The sequence below is a fragment of the Garra rufa genome, chromosome 13 (genome assembly GCF_049309525.1).
Source record: "Garra rufa chromosome 13, GarRuf1.0, whole genome shotgun sequence".
In the NCBI taxonomy this organism is placed as follows: domain Eukaryota; kingdom Metazoa; phylum Chordata; class Actinopteri; order Cypriniformes; family Cyprinidae; genus Garra; species Garra rufa.
This window is the reverse complement of record NC_133373.1, coordinates 32,020,822-32,042,812: the sequence shown is the minus strand read 5'-3', so window position 1 is coordinate 32,042,812 and position 21,991 is coordinate 32,020,822. Positions and strand designations below refer to the sequence as shown.

At 35.3% G+C, this 21,991-nt stretch overlaps 1 protein-coding gene across 1 annotated transcript in view; it reads right to left on the bottom strand.

Moving 5' to 3' along the window:
* Positions 1-12,568: 12,568 nt before the first annotated feature.
* The window catches only part of cd2ap (CD2-associated protein), a 67,481-nt gene continuing 58,058 nt past the window's right edge, over positions 12,569-21,991 (bottom strand). The window contains exons 15-19 of the mRNA XM_073853212.1: positions 20,991-21,103; positions 20,268-20,354; positions 17,896-18,074; positions 17,626-17,689; positions 12,569-14,204 (exon numbers count right to left, since the gene is read on the bottom strand). Coding sequence (XP_073709313.1) covers positions 14,163-14,204; positions 17,626-17,689; positions 17,896-18,074; positions 20,268-20,354; positions 20,991-21,103 — 485 coding nt within the window. The 3' untranslated portion in view covers positions 12,569-14,162. The remainder of the gene's footprint in view (positions 14,205-17,625; positions 17,690-17,895; positions 18,075-20,267; positions 20,355-20,990; positions 21,104-21,991) is intronic.

Here is a 21,991-nt window from a genome sequence, read left to right as displayed (position 1 = left end):
TGGTTGAATTCTGGCTGATATGTGGTATTACTATGGCTTTTTTGTGGCTCAGATCTGGCAAACAGGAGTGGAGCGCCCAAGTGCCATCATTCCATGCGGGATGTGGGCTTGATTTGAGCCACATGAATTTTGCTATCTGGGATGCCAATTAGAGAGCTCTCTAAATCAATTTTTACTAGTTACAATTACAGTTAGAGAGCTCTCTAATTCAATTCTTAGTAAGAATTTCAATTAGAGAGCTCTACAATTTAATTATTACTAACAATTCCAATTAGAGAGCTCTACAATTCAGTTTTTACTAGTAAAAAATCTGTTTAGAGAGCTCTCTAATTCAATTGTTACTAGTAAGGACTGAATCAGAGAGTTCTTCAATTACCGAGCTCTGCAATTAAACATATCTTTAATGTGTTTTTTTTTTACTAGTAATAAATAAATTAGAGAGCTCTCTAATTGAAATTGTTACTAGTTAAAACTGATATTGGAATTATTAGAGGAAAGTTAGAGAATTTTACTCAAACAGGTCACAGAGGGCAGGAAACTACTGGAAACTCTCCAATCAGCAGAGCTGGATTCAGACCAGATCAGTGTTGCCAGATTGGGCAGTGTTGCCAGTTTCCGCCCAATTGGGCTTCTTTTGATCGGCTTGGACCGGAGAATAACGCATTGGGCGGGTAGACAAAATTTGGGCTCCTTTAAAAAAAATAAAAGCCGCCCAATCAGCTGCTTTTTTCTTCGCTCTTATCATTAGACATTGTTATTTTAATACCTTCGAGCTCAAAGTATCACAGTAATATAATGTGTAGTGCAGTCATCAACTCATTTTTGCTTAACGCAACCCTTACTGGTTTAGTTTAACAGAGACCTGTCAATCAATTTACGTCTTTAACGTTAGTGAGATGTGATGACTTGTAAGTTGTGAATATGCAGCTTATTCATTTATTCATTTTAAGTAATTGCGATGGCAAAGTGGCCAAAATATAAGTTACACGATAAAAAGTCTAAGTGGATTACATGTGGTGAGAGATGAATAGAAGACTTCTAAATATAATTGTAACTGAAATAAGAAAACGTGGGTGTGTGCATGAACGTAAATGCCAGCTACATTACATTTGTTTCTCATCACTTTATTGTGCACTTTTTGCACAGAAATTAGCATATTTTTACTGTGGACATTGAAAATGATGTATGTGTTTTTCCAAGGGTTAAAGTCATCGGTTAATTTCCACTTTGAAAAGAAGACATTTTATGCATATTTTCGGACTGTTTTGATCCATATTCCTGTGAAATTGATTTATCTTTATTTTATTTTGTCATTATTCTTTTTTTAAAGAGATAAAAATGGTCCTTATCAACCTTGACATGGCAATAAAATTCTCATTATTTTGGCAGTTAAAATTTGGGCTGGTTTTTGTTGAAGTGGGCGGGTTTTGGTGAGCTTTTGGGCTGGAAATTGTTAACCCGATCTGGCAACACTGGACCAGATCCAAACAGAGACACATGCTGTGACAGACACGCGTTTCCATCTGCCGAGCTGGTCAGAGCCAGTTTACATTTCCTTAACAGTCAGTCTCTGCAGCATCATGAGAACGCATACCTCTGAACATGGCCTACCAGATTATGTTTGACAATGTATGTCGTATAATTACAATTTGTCTTCAGGAGCAGGGGCGGCTGGCCCATGGTGCATCGCCCTCCTTGAGCCACACGAAAAAAGAGAGGTGAAAAAGAGTCTTATTTTGCTGGTCCTAGTCTGCATATTACTGTACAATCAACAGCCTGAATGTCACTTTCCAACCTAAAACCCCGCCACCTTGGGGCGATCTCAGTCAGATTGAAAATCGCCCCAGCCGGTCTCATAGAGTTATATTGTGAGATTTTTTTTTTTTTTTTTTTCAAATTTTGAACCCTACAATGCATTTCAATGGGCACCGGGAGGGCTCGCCCCAACGTGATTTCGTAATACGCACTGATGCGTGCTCGAAGATGTACAGCACGCACGTGTAGCGAGACTGCGTAGCGTCAATGGAGAGGGAACTTGTCAGGAACATGCCTGATTTTAATGAGAGGTTAATTGATCACTTTGCCTGCTTAAAAGAGAGGCGAGCAAAATTTCAATACAAGTGATGTGTGTTATTAAATGGTGCATTGTTTATGTTATCACGGTCGTAGCCAGCTATGAGGTCACCGAGGTCCGGACCTCGGTCATTTTTTATATTCAAAAATAAAATGTCAAGCTCTTTGAATGATTATTTAGCCGTTTAAACCACCTCATATCACATAAGTGTTTGCAATTCATGTTGCTGCGAGAAGCTAGCGCAGTGAACGGGGCTTGAGAACGCGTTGGGTGCTTTTCAATATCCCTCCTCGTTTCTTCGCTCCTCCGTCCTCCATCCTATGACCCGGAAACCAATCGAGCTCAGCCATCTTGTAGGACATCTCAATTCTTTAATTGGACCATGAGGAGGCAAGGACACATATCAGTAAACTTGAGAATCAAAATTGAAATATTTGTATGTAAATTGATGTATCAATTTAACACATCCTGGCTGAACAAAAGCATTCATTTATTTAAAAAATAAATAAAGAAACAAAATAAATACTGACCCCAAACTTTTAAACAGTAGTGTATATTGTTATAAAAATATATATAAAATAGAAAATTATACTGTTCCTTTTAACTTTTATTCATTAAAACAAATCCTGAAAAAAACTGTTTAAAAAAATAATTAAAAATAAGCAGCACAACTGTATCTAACATTGATAATAAATCAGCATGTTAGAATGATTTCTAAAGGATAATGTGACACTGAAGACTGTTGTAATGATTAAAATTCTGCTTTGCATCACAGGAAAACCTGTATTTTATATTACAATAATACGTCACAATATTACATTTTTCGTCTGTATTTTTAATTTAATTAAATGCAGCGTTGATGAGCAGAAGTACACTTATATAAAAATAAAAAAAAGCATATTTTACCTTCAGATGTACGGCTTGGTCTTCACCACACCATAAAAAAGCGTAGGACTCTCCTGAGGCCGATCGAAATTTATAAGATAAAGATAAATGTTCAAACGAAAACTATAACAATAATAAAAACAGACATTAAAACCTACATATACTTCTTATAATGATTAAAAATATTTGTTTACCGTTTGTCAGCGACCCATCAACGACCTTGTTTTACGTCTAAACTTCCCAGGTGTATCAGGGTGGACCAATGAAATCGAACCAGAGACGTGAGTCATGGCTGCGGGGTGTGGTTTTCGCTTAGGGGGCGTGGTTCGCGCTCAACTGGTTTGGAAAAAAAAATGACGCCTTGAGCGAGGATACGCGGGTGTATCCTATGCGGAAGTGTTTTATCGACTAAACGTGACGCACTCCTCCCCCTTCAGATATGTCATAATAATTTACATTTATATTTTACCTTTGCAGTGTAAATAATGTCATATATTTAAACAGGGCATCTTGCTTTGTTAATAATTATTATGAATGCCTTAAATAACGAACTTTAACAACATATGGGCAGATCCCTTTAGCGCAGCTGATGACGCTTTGAAGTGACGCTTGAGTGGTCAAGAATATCCCAATGTTCCTCCTTTGATTCCTCCATCCTCATTTCCTTTCCTTAAATCCTTCCTTCGTATCCTAGGGGGGTGGAGCTAAGACGCGAGGAAAGGAAGCAAGGAAAGGAAACGAGGATGCAAAAATAAGAAATGAAAAGCACCCGTTGAGTGAGAGCGCGGGTGCAGCAGCCTCCGTTTGTTGCCAGATCCACCTATTATACGTGTTTTTTGACTCGTTTGTCCAATTTAGTGTGACACTTTGGGAGTCGGGACGTTTATAAAGTGGAAAGTTGAACGTTAGTTTTATGCCAGTGTCATTATTCTAACGTTATTTTTATAACTTGTTATAAAATAAAAATTCCCTCAGCTAAAAAAAAAAAAACGAACTTTCCATGTAAAACATTATAGCCTACTGATTAAAAAATCTTTCACAATCATCTACATGTCTGTCTATTTTGAAATTTAGGCTATATGTAGTGCATTTGTGGGTGTTATTATAGCACAATTCTTAACACCTTACTTCGGAGTTCGGACCTCACTAATTTTCAAACCCTGTTTACGGTTGTATTCTTCAAATGTTGAATTTTAAATAGTTGTATTGATTGCATATTGGCAGCCAAATTTATACTGAATATGTTCTGAAAAGATTTGATTAATTACAGTTTTAATATGAGAAAAAAGTCTTTAATTGTAAAGCAGTATTGCTTTTTTTTTTTTTTTTTTGCTTTTTTTTTTTACTCTTAGAGGGCAAACTAGTTGATGACAATGTGTCTCTTGATGGCCATGGTGGAAGTGTTTCAGTGTATTTGGAACCATTGCGATAAATTTAATATAGCTATTCAAAATACTGTACAGTTTGTACAATTCATGCCTAATGTTGCCAACTAGGAACAGGGAAACCAAATCAAACAGTGTAATGTAATGCTGTAAAGTTGGCTATCTGAATTTTATCATAATTTTACCCATTAAAGCGGTTATCTTTACCATCATCGGAACAGTTGCCCCCCCAGAGATATTTGTCAGGAGCCGCCACTGTTCAGGAGCTAAATCTTCACGCAATAATGCACGTACAAGTCGACAGCGTAATTGTTTAGTAAAAGAGTAGCTTCATTTAGTAAGTCAGCTGACATCTCATGAACTCAAGTCTTGGCACTCTCATAGAGTTGTTTTGTGCTCTTTCCTAGAAAGCCTTCTTGAACCAAACTCATGACTATAATGGTGTCTATTAATTTGTGTGGTAATGTGCATCCCTTTTTAAATTCTACGGTTGTGACCATATCCATAGTGATGGTTTTACTGGAGGGTTTTTTTTTTTATCCTAGGATAGATGGTTTTTGGTAAACTTGAGATATATACTGTATATATACTCACTATAGTGGTCCAAAGTTTGAAATAATTACACTTCTTCCAAGTTGCTTACGCTCACAAAGACTTGCATTTATGAGATTAAAAAAACAGTAATATTGTGAAATATTAATACAAACTGTTATTTCAGTCTTCAAAGTCAAATGATCCTTCATAAATCATTCTAATATGCTTATTTTTTGCTCAGGAAATATTTCTTAGTAGAATCAACACTGAAAACAGTTGTTTTGTGCTCTTTCCTAGAAAGCCTTTTTGAACCAAACTCGTGACTATCAATGGTGTCCATTCATTAGTGTGGTAAAGTGTATATATATACACACACCTGCATATATACATATGTTTATGTATGTGTTATATAATATTTAGCTTATTATTTTCATATGTTTATGTATGTGTTATATAATATTTAGCTTATCATTTATCATCTGCCAAAGCAATAACGAAACAAAAGACCACCTTTAGGATATCATGCTGTTGCTTCCTCTGATTAGCCTTGGATTTTTCAAAGATTCCTCTTAATCACATTTATCAATCTGTTTGTAATTTGTAACAGATGAATGTTGCTGATAGATATTTTGGAAATTAAGTTCATTCTTTATTCATTATGCTTGAGTAGCTACACGAGTGTTTGATTGTACATCATAGCTCTGCTGTCAGTAAACTAAATGAACTCTGTTCTGGGACAGTAATGATCACCGCAAAAGTTGGGAGCAGGAGCACAGGTAAATAACAACGTGCAGTAAAACTATTTGCGCTACAAACTAAGTGTATGGCAAGCCGTTTTAGCATAAAATATACTAAGCGTTACTCTTCGTAATTGCATTTTTACTAGTAACAATTCAATTAGAGAGCTCTCTAATTCAAATCTTACAAGTAACAATTACAATTAGAGAACTCTCCAAATCAATGTTTACTAGTAACAATTCCAATTAGAGAGCTCTACAAATTAATTTTTACTAGTCATATGTCTTTATTGACTTACATTAATTTTAACACTCTCTGTTCTAATTAATTTGTTAATAATAGAGCTATAAGGCTGCATAAACATGACCTTCAGACATTAAAGCCTGGTTCACACTGCATGATTTTAGCCCAGTGTTGTCACAATCTGCTTGATGTAGGGTGTTTCCTGCTAAAATGTCATCCAGCCTGGTCTTAGCTGGTTAGCAGGCTGGATTTAGAGGGGACTTAATTGTGACCCTGGGCCACAAAACCAGTCATAAGTGTGAATTTGTCGAAATTGAGATTCTTACGTCATCCGAAAGCTGAGTAAATAAGCTTTCCATTGATATATTGTTTGTTAAAATAGGACAATGTTTGTCTGAGATACAACTATTTGAACACCTGGAATCTGAGGGTGCAAAAAAACCTAAATATTGAGAAAATCGCCTTAAAAGTTGTCCAAATGAAGTTCTTAGCAATGCATATTACTAATCAAAAATCAAGTTTTTATATATTTATGGTAGAAAATTTACAAAATATCTTAATGGAACATGATCTTTACTTAATATGCTAATGATTTTTGGCATTAAAAAAAATCGATAATTTTGACCCATACAATGTATTTTTGGCTATTGCTACAAATATACCCCAGCGACTTAAGACTGGTTTTGTGGTCCAGGGTCACAATTCGCCCCAATAAGAAGCATATTTATCTGAATCATTCCCTCTCCCCTATATAATGCACTATATGCCATTCTCCTTACACAAATAATAATTCTGTGAAAAAATCACAGCTTCAAGGGGGTCGCACACCGAACGCGAAGCGCAGCGCCGCGTCGCGTCGCGCCACGTCTTTAAAATTCGAACACATATGCTGCGTCCCAATTCGCATACTATCCGTCCTAAATAGTATTCGAAAATAGAATTAGTATGTCCCAAATCGTAGTATGTTTAAAAAAGTATTCCAAAGATTCCCGGATGGTCTACTACTTAACTTCGGAATTCGAAGTGCGGATCAATGCGCACTTTAACGGCTAATATTGCCCACAACACATTGCGCGGTGAACGAGGATTCGATTAGAACTACAAACACGCATAAAAAGTGTTAAAAAACTACAAACATGGAGGATATGCGCGACCAACGGACAGGTAGAGAAAGGGGTTTGAGTGATAAATAATCAGTGTGTAACCTAATAAAAAACTATTTTTTTTTAAATGTTATCCTCGTTATATTTCATGTGCAGCAACATTATGAACTTTTATAATGGTATGTTTGGTCATTAACGTTTAAATGCATAATTATGCAAACAGAAGCAGAGTTCTCGGTGTGAAAGACTCCTGAAAGAACGTGCCTCTTTATTTCTCTCTAATACGGTGGGAAATTAAATTAAACGAAATGTAGATAATATTAACTGTGATGATTGACAGGGCAGTTTAAACAGTGACAGGATTAAGGTAACTTAGCAACAGAGCGTCCGTTACAGACACAGTTATGACGAAGTAGTATGTCCCAAAGCTTGCCTACTATTCTGCTACATACTCAAAAGTATGTACTTTTTCTTCACAAAAAGAGTACATACTTTTAGGGCGTAGTATAAGTAGGCGAATTGGGACGCAGCAATAGTTTTCTATGAGCATACGCATACTTCCGGTCTGTGTTTGTTTATCTGTCTGGTTCGTGTCGCGGGCTACAAACGCAGCTAATAATGAGTAATGAAGTTGGTCTCAGGTTATTGTGCTGTGGTATGTGTTTCCCAAACATTTATTTATTTGTGGCGACCTGCCACGATATAAAAACCGACTGATTTTCCAATAGACTTCGTTGAATAAACGTAATGCACGTTTAAAAATCAATCCGAGGCGTGGGTGTTTTTATATCACTGTATTTCTGAAGAAAGACTGTCTTTAGAAAATGTCATTTTCATTTCATCCTGCAAAAGGCAGCGTTTTTAAATTAAGAGCTGCTTTGTTTATAGCCGTACACAACGATGTTCCGTACAGATGACCTTTTACCGCCGATCGCTGAATAAATACTTCCTGATCATATATAAATTATATATCTGTGTCGTCTTCATTTCTCTCTCTTTCATTCCCAATCACGACAGCGACACTCCCACCATTTGTTCCAGTGACATTTCAATAAGTTTGCTAGGTCTGTCCACCGCGCTTGAAAATGGATGGTGGGCAAACTAAACGTGAGACTGGCACTTGGGAGGGGAGACAACTAAAGCAGCGAAAATGTGCATTTTGATTTAATTTATGGATCTCACAGTATTGCAGTCTTTATGAGATGAATATTATGTTATCACAAATTGTTAAATAAATTACTTTTTGTTGAATAAATGCTTTGAAATGGGAATATTTAAACGTCAATTGTGGGCGATGACCGCTTGGCGCCACTCAATGCCAGAGACAGTCGCCCACCATCATCCTGCGTGCAGTGATGATTTTTATATTCTTAGTCAATTAAGTTAGCATTAACACAAGCATTAATATTAATTTTTAAAAAAGGAGAAAAAAAGTTGGCATCAATTTAACGTTACATGAATTGAATGTTATAACATTTTAAATGGTCATGCATTAACAAATTAAACATGAATTAAACATATTGTAACGTTATTTCATTGCCAACTTTTCATAAAAAATAATTTAATTTATTAAAAAAAAAAAGATAGGATATTCAGAAAAGTTATTTAATAATTTTCGTCATTGAAATCAAGGGTACGCACTCTGTACGGAACACCGTTGTAACCTGTACGGAACACCGTTAATGCTTATCATCTTCCGTACACGTGCGGAGGAGGTACTTTTGCCCACTTTTCTCAAAAACTATTGGTCCAAAAGACATCAATCAAAGTGTGTACTGCGCAATAGGTATTCTCCCAGAGAATGATCACACAAACATGCTTGTCATGCTTTCAACAACGGAGGAGTGGTCGCTGGCGTGCGGTGAAGGGCGTAAAGTGTACGGAACATGGTTAGTCTACGTTACCGGGGAAACCTCGTTTCTCGTGCTTAAAGCACCTCCTGCTGGCAGAGGATGAGTTTGCATTTTTAATAAATCAGTCTAATTACGCAGCCAACATATTTCGCTTGTTATTTAAAAAAATAATCTACTCTAGAAGGATTTAGCTGTTGTTATTGATTCTATTTGGATGTCTACCGGAAGTTAAGTTTGGGGCACAAAAGCGCGCATGCGCAGTAATGTTTGTTTATGTTGTTGCCGTTGAAACCGTCTATATAATTAATTCATATTTTATTTTCTCGAGACATTTTTACATAGGCTACGCAAAATCTAAAGTCCTATGTAACATTTGCCTGTCATTATTACATTCACTGTCTTTGACTGCCATCTATTGGATTTACAAGGTCACAACCGTCATTCAGGTCATTTGAATAACGGTGTAGCGGAGCGTGATGGACGACGAAAACTGATCAACGAAGTAGGGAAATAGAAATACCCAGAATTATTTGCAACAAATCATAGATTCAACATAAGAAATTCATCAGCGTGGAGGAAGATTGCCGATGTCATCGGTTTTTCAGGTAAGAATGTTCAATTTTGCTTACGTACGATCTGAGGTAAAATGTATAGTGAGCAACTGTATGTAACGTTAATTGTACAGTACAATCATAAAATAATGTACAGTACAGGCATTGTCATTTCATGTCCTTAAAAATATCAATACTGTTGACCACAAAATGACAATTATTTTATTTTAAATACAAACCCTCATGTTGAATTAAGACTCCAATAAACTGCCTCAACAACAATACGATTATAATTTAAGTTTACAAAGAAATAAGTATACCTTACACAACAAAATAGCATGTCGTTTTTTATTGAGCAAACAAATCATATTACTAGCTACAGCATAAGGAATGTTGAAATTGCTTATAATAATACAAAATGCTACTAATTGATGAATGGGAATCTAGCCTAAAAATGAGCTGGCGCGTATAGAATGTGCGCGTCCGGTGTGCGATACCTCCAGCTGTCCTCGGCGCGACGCGACGCGGCGCTGTGTTTCTCGTCCGGTGTGCGACCCCCTTCAGCGTTTATTAATAGTGTAGGGGGTAGGACTCTTCAGATTCTAGAGAGCATTTGATGGGACAGAAAGTTAGATGAGATTTAGTTTTGGAGCACACTAGCTACTTACATTTTGAAATCATGGGGACTTTAAGATGCAACATTGTTCAGCATCTGGTTGTAAAAACCACCTAAATTTAAATTCCTTAAGAAACTGGATAAACTCACAGGTAGCCTAAGATGTGTTGGTTTGTGTTTTTTCAAATGTACAAAACGTAATATTACAGATTATTAAACCAAAGTACCTTTTAAATGTCTTGTTAGCTAATGGCTTCATTCAGTTTTACTGTAAGTTTAGCAAAAGCATCTTCTGAAGTCTACTGAAGATATAAATATTTATTCATGCTGATGCAATGATACCAATATGGCGGACGGCTTACATAGCCTACAGCCCCATAGAAACAGCCACTAATATGGCATCTACCTATACAAATATATGGCGATCATTTACAAAACAGCTCAGTCAACCATTCAGGTTGTAGCGGTATTGATAGTTGAGAGAGACGGAAGTTTTTTTGCGAGTGCGCGTGGTTTCAGAGCCGACAGCGGACACGCCCAAAACATTTGAGAGCAACACCCACAGCGTTTGAGATCAGAGAATGCTGCTTATTATTATTATTTTTTTTTACTTGACATATTTTATCAATCAAATAGCTGGGTGGTTAATAACACGATCTTTCTAAGATGTGACAAACTCAGAACACATAGGGTGATATCAGGTAAATTGGGCCACTTTTTGGTTAATCGCTTGGGACACTAACAAAAAACCCATGTATGACATTTAACTGTTCATATGATTAACAAGGACTGTTTTTAATATTTTTGTGTTGAATTGATGTAATAAAATATAATTGTTCACCCTACAGGTTTTGAAACATTAGGTGCCCCACATTTAAATGTGCCAGTCAAAATGCAAATTGAAATAGAGACATTTCTGATAAAACACATTTAATTAGATTAAATTTTATGATGTAGCAGTGTAACATTGCATTTAAATTACATTAGAACCTCAATTTGAATTACATTAAAAAAATCAATTTCATGCAATAGAGAAAACGTACATTTGCTTTTAGGCCTTCCTCAGCTGTCTCCCTATGTTCGGCCAATGCTCCTCTGATCCTCTCTCCTACCCACCAATTGTATTTTTTGCCCCATCCCTGGCAGACATCCTTTCTATCTCCTTAATGTTCCTTTTTTGACCCTTTTCTTTCCTTTTTGTTTTTCATGCTGCTTGTAATATGTTAACATTAGGCTACTTTACTTAAATACTTATCACTTCTATATCAAAGTGTCTCTTTCACCCATTGTCTTTTCAGTGAGTGTTAGCCCATGTGGGTACAACTATGTTTGTGTATACACACACACACACACACACACACACACACACACACACACACACACACACACTCAAACACATTTAGAAGGTAAACTGTGAAAAAGGTGTCACAAATGCAAAAATAAAATGTATTAATAATATAAATATTTTTAATAAGAGGAACCACTAGAATTTCTAAACTCTACTCAGAAGGTGGCTTATTTTATCTTGACACATTTAGGTAAATTGGGCCAGTAACTAAAATAGCTTTCTTTATAAAAATCTAGATTATTGAACAAAATCAGCATTATATCTCACAGAGGCCATCAAGTCATAGGTTACGAATCATTATTTCTAAATGTGCATTTGTTTTTTTTATTGATTTACCATCCTTTTTCTTGAGAAAAAAGATTGGATATGTATGGCCACTCACCTTGATTTTTCTGGCACGGTCTCAAAATGAGTGCTCCTGCCCCCTTAGCAACCTCAGTCCAATAAAATTATTCACTAAATGTCAATAACTTTTTATGTCAACAGTTTGAAACTTTTGAAGTCACTGAATGCTAACTTTTAAAGAGATATGGCACTCAAGCCTTACATGGCCCATTTTACCTGATATCACCCGATTTAATATTGCTTTACACAGACTTCAAATTCCTTTTGACACAAATTTTACATTTTAAAATATGTGACCCTGGACCACAAAACCAGTCATAAGGTTAAATTTTACAAAACTGAGATGTATACAGATGTATACAGCTCAATAAATAAGCTTTCTATTGATGTTTGGTTTGTTAGGATAGGACAATATTTGGCTGAGATGCATCTATTTGAAAATCACCTTTAAAGTTGTCCACATTAAGTTCTTAACAATGCATATTACTAATCAAAAATTACATTTTGATATGTTTACAGTAAGAATTTTACAAAAAAATCTTCATGGAACATGATCTTAATTTCCTAATGATTTTTGGCATAAAAGAAAAATCAATAATTTTGACCCATAAAATGTATTTTTTGGCTATTGCTACAAATATACCCCAGCGACTTTTTTTTGGTTTTGTGGTCCAGGGTCACATATATATAAATACACAACAGTTATTATATATTGTAATAAAATGTTACTGTATTTTTTTAAATAAATACAGCCTTAGTGAGCATAAGGGGCTTCTTTCATAAACATAAAAACTACCAACCCAAAAAAGAAGAAAAATATTTATGATAACTGAGGAAGAAAACAAGGCAAAAATTCTTAACGCTTTAAAATCACAGAGACAAAACAATCTCTGTAAATAAACATGATATTTATTTAGTTTGGAAAAAAAAAAAATCTCAGCACATGCAATTCAGTTTGCAAACATGTAAACAGGATCATTTTGATAGATGCTGAATGTGCACAAAGATCTTAAGACAATAAAACAATAAAATGGAATGTGTTCTACCCAATTTCAGACAACAGAGATGAGTCATTTTCCATGTACTTTCATGAGAGATCCTTTAAGGTTGCTGCAACAGAACATGAACATATTCATCTGATTTTGTAAAATGGAAGCCAAAAAGACGTGTCTATTTATTGCTTTAGGGATCCACCTGTCATCCTATTGCATCAGCAACTTCACTGTCGCACACACAGACAAACAAACAATCCCCGGTCAGGAATGCTTTTAAAAATGTATTTTAGCTTAAGGGTTAAGAGGCCTGAGGAACGAGCACACTTTGGCGTACCCGAGAGTGTTTCGTTTACTGCGTGTTTTAGGATCAGAACCAACTGATAAAAGATCCATTTGGTCAGCGGTACTTCTAGAGCACAGCTGATGCTGATCATTTCTGGTTGACGTTAAAAGGCAGAGCTACCATTTTGGTGACAAAAATACTTCCCTCTGTACCAGCCACCAGTCCAACATCTCAATTTCATCATGCCAGATGTTCCAACTAGCCAACCAGTCATGCAGAAACAGCATTGTCAGAAAGGTATCTTTTTTTTCTGATTTCAGCGGTTTCATTTTTGTACGTTCCAGGGGCGGAAATGCAGAACAAAACCAGCGGCACTCTACGCAGCTTAAATGGATTTCTTGCCACTCGTATGGTGAAATGGCACTGCTTGTTAAAGCCAGTTTTTCTTTTCTAGGAAAGTGTGAATGTTTTAAACCAAACACGGATACACAAACCCAGTACATTTTCTTTATGATGTCACAATCGATAGACCATAAAAATATATCATGCTGTAGATCTAAGTATACACATATATATTTATATATCTATATATATTTATATAGTATGAGAGCTCCCAGTTTTAACACTTGTAAAAATCTTAACAGGCACAATAGTGTTACCCTGGATAGGAATGTTAGAGAAAAAAAAAAAAAAGTTCTCCCTTTTGAACAGACAAATTACATCAGCACTATGGAAACAAGAGTATGCCATACATTTGATAATCATCTAAAGAGGCTAATATAGACAGAATATTGCTGAGATCATAATAGTTTTTTTTTAAAACTAACCCATGTCATAAAAAACAGGGAAACAACATTATCCCCCAACATTTATACAGACTCAGTAGTATTGAATGCATAATCCACTGCACTTCTCAATAAGTGCACAGACTGCATATCCAGCACAGTAGTAAAGTAAGGCCTCAATCATTTTTGTTGGCAAAAAAAAAAAAAAAAAGAGAAAAACAAACATATACATCTGTCATAATTACACTTTTCTAAACCTAGAAAAACCTCATCATGTGCAAATATTTGAATCTTACAATTTGTGGAGCAAGTCAGTGAGTGTAAAGATGATGTGAACGATATCCGTCCCTCCATCTGGAGGTCGCTTTCCACTCGTGACGCGACAGCCGAGCCATCAGTCCAGTTCAGGATGCCAGATTTCATTTCATGTTGATTGTACAATCTTCTTCAGTTTTTCTATCTCCATCTGAAAATAAGCAGACACATACGTTTACAGCATAAACCTATTTTAAAGGATTAGTTCACCCAAAAATTAAAGTTAGCTGAAAATGTATTCTCCCTCAGGCCATCCAAGATGTAGATGAGTTTGTTTCTTATTCAGAACAGATTTGAAAAAAAAAATAGCATTACATCCCTTTAATGGGTCTGTAGTGAATGGGTGCCGTCAGAATGAGAGCCCAAACAGCTGATAAAAACATTACAATAATCCACACAAATCCAGTCTATCAATTAACATTTTGTGAAGTGAAATGCTGAATGTGTGTAAGTTTGTAAGTAACTTTAAACCATAGCTTCTGGCCAAAATTTTTTTACAATCCATAATAACACTTCCTCAAGTGAAAAAGTCCCCTGTTGTAGTCTCATCAAAACACAGCAACTTTGGTTAGAATAGTTTTCACTTTAAAAAGTGGTTGATTTGTGCATATCTCACTCCTGATTCAGACAAGACCATTTTAACCACTGGAGGAAGCATTATTATGGATAGAGGACTCATATTTTAGCTGTAAGAAATGGTTTGAAGTTAAAAATGTCTAAATGATGGATTTGATTATTACAAACAAACAGCTTTTAGCTGAAGATGTTAATTGCCTGATTGGATTTGTTTGGATTATTGGAATGTTAATATCAGCTGTTTAGACTCTCTGACAGCACCCATTCACCGCAGAAAATCCATTTGTGAGCAATCAAACTCATCTACACTTTAGATGGCCTGAGTACATTTCAGCTCATCTTTAATTTCCGGTATACTATTCCTTGAATGTCTAACATAGCACCTTAAGTAAACAGACGGTTACAGAGCAAACACTTTACAATGAATTTAAGCAAAAAAACTCAATTGCATTAACATCTCAATTTTGAAGAACTACATTTTTACTAGGGCTTCTCTCGACTAAAGATTTTTCTGGTCGACTAGCAGTCGTTCATTTTAGGAATTAGTCTACTATTAGTTGCATGTTTATTAATAAACCATATAAATCATAATAATGAGCCTTTAATTGAATACATAGCCTGATAAGCGCTCAAGTGCACACATAAAGCTTGCCACAGTGCGCCGGCAGATATAATTACTTATGAATGTGTCAGGGAAAATGTTTTAATAATTTATTGATAAACTAGTGCTTTCTTTGTTTTCGTCTTAATTTCAGAGTCATCTCCTCAGTAGTGATGCACCTGTAATCATGTTTCATATGGATTACATAATCTGAGAAAATTTGTTTTCCATTTGAATTGGTATATTTGAAGGTAGACATTTCGCTCTCTATAGATATATTTTTCATGTCTGTAAGGCAAGTATACACAGTTTCAAAGTTTTGCACTCAAGTTCATAGATGGCAGAAAGAGCAGCCTGTTTGCTTTAATTATTTTACAAAAGCGCAACGTTTGTTGTTATTCTGAGTGCACACAATTACACATACAATCTTTACAGATTCGAAAGATGTTTTATCTGCTTGACCAAAAATGATAGAGTATTTTAAGAGCAAGTGACTGAACCGGGGCCTTCATTTGTCATGCAGTGAGAGCGCTACTATTTAGTTTCCACACTTGACACTTGAATAGCGCACATTTTTCTTGGTTAACATTAGATTGAGCAGCCATGTAAAGTTGCTACTACTTACATATTTTAGATGAAGAGCCATATTTTTAAGGTTGACAAATGATAAGTGCGTGTTTGGATGTCCTAAATGATGTACTATATTATCACATAGACCAGCCGTTAACGATCTATCCATCACAGAGTGCGTAACTACACCACTTCCTGTATATTTTTTTTTTCTCCGACTAAGCGACTAATAAAATTTTGGTGGACCAAGCCTCTTCTTGTAGACTAATGGTTATTAGCAGACAGTCCTTATTTTTACATTTTCAAAAATAACCATAAATGCATGTGCGTGTTTTTTGTTTCTTAAAAATGCAAGTTAAATTCAATTTGGGAAAAAAAATGTATGTCATGGTTAAAAAATTATAGTACACAAACTGTGCGGGTTAGGCGGTTTAGAAAAATTTATTTTATTTTGGGTATATAAATGTGACCCTGGACCACAAAACCAGTCATAAGGTTAAATTTTACAAAACTGAGATTTATACATATAAAAGCTCAATAAATAAGCTTTCTATTGATGCATAGTTTGTTAGGATAGGACAATATTTGACCGAGATACATCTATTTGAAAATCAGGAATCTGAGGGTGCAAAAAAATCAAAATACTGAGAAAATCACCTTTAAAGTTGTCCAAATTAGGTTCTTAACAACAAATTACATTTTGATATATTTACAGTAGGAATTTTACAAAAAATCTTCATGGAACATGATCTTTACTTAATTTCCTAATGATTTTTGGCATAAAAGAAAAATCAAAAATTTTGACCCATGCAATGTATTTTTGGCTATTGCTACAAATATACCCCAGCGACTTAAGACTGGTTTTGTGGTCCAGGGTCACAAATATATGTTAAAGAGGACATCAGACAGCCATTTTCCACAAGTTGGCATGGTTCTTTAGGGTCTTCACAAAATGTCTGCAACATACTTTGGTTAAAATTCCTCAATGGTCGTGTAAAAAGACATGCTTTTACCTTGTCAAAAACAGCTCTGCATGTCTCTTTAAATGATAATGAGCTACTGGCTCACCCCACTCCTCTGTTCTATTTTTTTTTGTGTATTCGGTTGCGCATTACCATTAAAAAACAAAACTAATCCAATGAGTCCTCAGTGGCTCTGATGTCGGGAGAAAATGAAGACTTATGTTCACTTTCACGTTCAAATACAAAACACCTGCATTGCTTACGAGACACTGTTGTCACTACAGCTGCTCGAACGTAGAGCAAATGGCAGAAAGTGGCCGAGGGCAGAAATATGCTAATACAGGACAGTCCATCAGCGGTTGTGGGTGGAGCCTGGGCAATATGATGTCATACTGCTCAGAAAATCAAAACAGCTTAATAATTTAGATAGTTTAGGTTTTTGGGGATTTAAAAAAAGGAGTGGATGGATTTTTAGCATTGTAGGCTGGTTGTGTCCACATACTGCTAAGACATACATGCAAACACCATGTATTAGTGAATTTTGCATCCGATGTCCCCTTTAAAAGTGTTATATCCATAATATTTTAGATACCTCAAACACCATGCCATATCACTTAGTGGCTAGCAGAGGTGGACTTTAGGTATTGTTTGTTTTTATGTTCAGTGAGCGTGAGAAACACTCAGCGGGAGACTCAGAGCAGAGTCAGACCCCTTGTGTTCACCCTGCTGAGTATGGAAGCAAACCCAAGGTATCCCGCCTGCATTTCAGCGTCCTCAGGAACAGCACTCTGACATTCGTTTACATCAAACTAACAGACTCTGACAGGCCGTAAAGAGAAACTCTGATTTAAAGATCGATTTACCTGCAGGGACACCCGTTTGAGTCGTTCATCATCCAGCTCTTTTCGGAGTTCATTGAGCTCTCTCCTGCAAAGTTATAAAAGATGTTACAAAACCACAAAACTCAGCAGAGGCTTTCAACCTTAAGGTTGTAGGAGATTTCAAAGTACTTTCAATGAGATGAAAAATACACAAGTGGATAAACAGCTTTTGTGCACTGTATTTTACAGACATAACTCGTCCAATACAGAATACCAGAAAACAAGTAGCAATGAAACAAAATGATCACTTACGACTGCTGTGTCTTCAGTAACTCTATAGACAGCACTAGCTCCTTCATCTGAGCCTTCAGTTCTTCCAATTCAGATCCTTTCTCCTCTTCCTTATCAGGTTTTGGTTTGGGCTCAGGGGTGAAATGGGTTGCCGAAACTGTTTTAGGTACTGGAGATGGTAAGGGCGATGAGACAGACGTCTGCAAGAAAAACAAAACACAGTGTGTCAATAGTATGAAACAACAAAATACTCAATTCCACTTGTTTAGCAAACACCACAATTGTTAGGATAGAAGTACCCTTAACTTTTATAAAGTTACATGCATATTTCGGAACTATTTCCCTGATGTACAAGGACGACCTTGAACCAGTCTCGAAGGTGTTTCTAGCTGAGAGGTTGACGTCATGTTCATAATTGCTGAAAACCTCTGCTCAGGAGGAAAATTAATCACTCTATTTAAATGTAATGAAATGAAACATTTCTCAGGCTAAAAACAAGAGAGATTAATAAACCACAAGAAAAGGTCACACAAACTCAGGAGGTGGTCACTTATAGTGTGGTAATCATAATGTTAAAGGAGTAGTTCACTTTCGAAACAAAACTTTACAGATAATGTACTCACCCCCTTGTCATCCAAGATGTTCATGTCTTTCTTTCTTCAGTCGTAAAGAAATTGTGTTTTTTGAGGAAAACATTTCAGAATCAGAATCTTCAGGATTTATCTCCATATAATGGACTTCTATGGTGCCCCCGAGTTTGAACTTCCAAAATGCAGCTTCAAATGGCTCTAAACGATCCCAGCCGACGAATAAGGGTCTTATCTAGCGAAACGATCGGTTATTTTCTAAAAACATTTACAATTGATATACTTTTTAATCTCTACACAGAGTACACACAGAGCTAGACAAGACAAGCATTTGAGTTTAAAAAGTACAGTATATAAATTGTGATTTAAAAAAAAAATAACCCATCGTTTTGCTAGATAAGACACTTTTTTCCTCGGCTGTTATAGTTTAGAGCCCTTTAAAGCTGCATTTTGGAAGTTCAAACTCGGGGGCACTATATAAGTCCATTATATGGAGAGAAATCCTGAAATGTTTTCCTCAAAAAACATAATTTCCCTATGACTGAAGAAAGAAAGTCATGAACACCTTGGATGAAAAGGGGGTGAGTACATTATCTGTAAATTTTTGTTCTGAAAGTGAACTACTCCTTTAATATCACTAATTGTTACTTTTAATATTTAAATTTTTTGATATGGTTTTAGTTTTAAGCGTAGAGGGGAAGTTTTAAAAGCATAGTTCATAAAATAATTGTTTTCTGAAGCGCTGTATAAAAAATATTTGAAAAAAAAAAAAAAAAGATCAAAATTAGAAAACACAGATCTGGCACTTGGTTATTTCTTTTAAATTACATAACAAACCCTAGCATTACTCCATTTTTCACTAAGATTGCAAGATGGCAGGCCTCTCCTTAGGTGACTAAAACCCTGCGACAGGAGGCTGTCCAAATGACACTAATTCATTCAAGTCCCCCAAAAAGGCTGGCCGTCCACGTAAGACAAAAACACATGAAGACTGAATAATGCGGGAAATGGTTCAACACTGCAGCTGGAATTGCTTGCCAGTTTGAGCATTTAAATTTATAGATTGTTCTCTAATTTTGATCTCCACTGTAAGTTTACTATTCCAGCTAATTTAGAGCTTTTTTATTTTATATAAACAATTCATTTAATTGCATCACAAGTTAAAACACTAAATTCAGAGACAAATTAGGACAAAATATCTAGAAAGCAGCAATAACAACAAAAAAATCTTATCCATCAATCTACAACCACATTATTTGTCAAAATAAATTGTGATAATCGTTTTTGGTTCAAACTGAGCACATTTAATTTCAAAAACTTCAGGACACCAAAACATGTCTTATACGATACTGTGCATAATCAATACCTTTTTTTTATTTATTTCTGAAAAGAGTGATCTTGTGCTAGTCCAAATCTGAGAACCATCTGTGTGAATCCAGACGGTGTGTTCTCAGTCTATTTTACGTACGCTTGACGTAAAGAAAACTACATACTAAATAAGTCCTCAGGACTGAAGCCTCATTTAAAAAAAGAAGAGCCAGAAATTCAGTCCAGATCATATCAGAGATGCTGTTTATCTCACAAACCTTGAGAACATAATTTCATGGTATGTATTTTCAAGGAGACACAGTTTAATCAGACTTGAACCTTTTACATATTCTTTCAGTTAGCTATTTACCTACTTGATTCAGATATTTTAAAAGCCATTCTTGCATTAAAATTGTATTAGAATTTATTTGCCCTCATGCCATTCTAAACTTGTATATAAATTACAGTACCTTCTTTATTTGTGTGTGAATTGAGTACCTTAAAGGAATTGTGTGTGGAAGGTGTGAAGTCAGCTTCATCCACTTTCTCGATTTTCTCAGCTTTCTCGCCAGTCTCCTTGCTCGGCTGCAAGACATTACAGAGCATGTTATGCAAAAACATGGGAAGAGAAAAGTGCAAATAGCACTTTTAAGACGTGTCACTGTCACTGTTAAGACGTGTTTTGATCAAGATTTTTTTTTGCCTCATATCATAAGAACATCGTTTTCTGTCTTAATCAAAATAGATGTAATAAATCAATTATAAAACTCTCTATTATCTATTAAAAATAAGTGCTTAACACAAAGAGATTGAGCAGATATTGGTTTGCTCATGATTCAAAAACATCAGTGATTCCAAACATGACAGTAAACTCAAAATACTAAAACATAAACTAACAACAATTCTGTGAACCAAAACAATTTAAAAAATGGTTATGCAAGCTAATTGGTTGACAGAGAATGTCCCCGTTTTTTTTTTTTTTTTTTTTTATTAATCTACTTTTATTTTTATGAAATTTGAAAAGCATTTAATTAGTTTTCTTAATAAAACAACATTTTTATCTCAAAGTGGAAGGAAGGCACTTAATGAATATGGTAAACAAATGTTTTAATAACGTGGTTTTTTTAATGTTATTATTTTGGGTATTTTCATTAGTCTTTTAGCAATAAACCGAGAGATAAGAGCCCGAGGCAACTAAGCAAAGGTGCGTCTTATACTCACGGAGTGGCCTCTGTGTGCAGGTGGTCTTCTACCAGGCATCTTTGGTCGCTGTGCGGTAGGGTGGCTTAGCTTCTCCGAGTTAGAGGAGACATCGTCAAAACTCATGAGATTACCTACGGGAATAGTTTAACATAAGAACAGCTTCAGTCAGACAGTCAAACACAACCCATCTCAGCTGAATTATAATTTAGAAGTCATGTATGAGACAAATTAATTTGGAGATACATGAGCCAATTTTAAAAAAAAGTCACATGAGGTAATAAAGTTCTGATAATAAAGCGAATGGCCAAAATTCACTCTCGCTTGAAATTGGTAATGGCAATTTTAGATGTCCTTTCGGTTGTTTTTAATTATAAAACCCTTTATAATCTATAATAACATTAAACTTATTTCATATTTTCTCTAAACCTTCTTGGATATTAAGACAAGCACCAGCAATTATGGCCAAATAAAGAAAAAAAAAAACTTAGGAACTAATCTGATCACATGACAGAAATTAACCTTCCCATTATAAAGTGCTATAATATTAACATTTGTAATGCATTTTTTCTAACTTTATTAAATCTATGTCATCTTTTTATAATTAAAAAAAATAATAATTACACAATAAAATATGATACAATCACGAAGAATAAGTTACCAGTCAAATGAAATCAGCAACAATTCACCTCTGCATGGCACATAAGAGCACAAATGTGGCATTAAGGAATATTTACAGATTTTTTTTTTGGACAAAATTCAGAGGTGGCATTAATGCATTTTACACTAACAATGTTGTGTGATTAATGTTTTAAATATAAAGTTTTGAACATAGAAATATTAACTCAATTTATATTTAAAAAAAATGAAATTGAAACCACCAGTAGGTGGCAGCAAGTAAAAGTGTTTGTGACAGAATAATTCATTCAGTTGATTCAAAAAAGCAGCGCTGTGTCAAAGACATATAGATGTGCAGCGGCTCAGCTGTGACTTCGTTTGAAACTATTTTTGTTGACGGAATA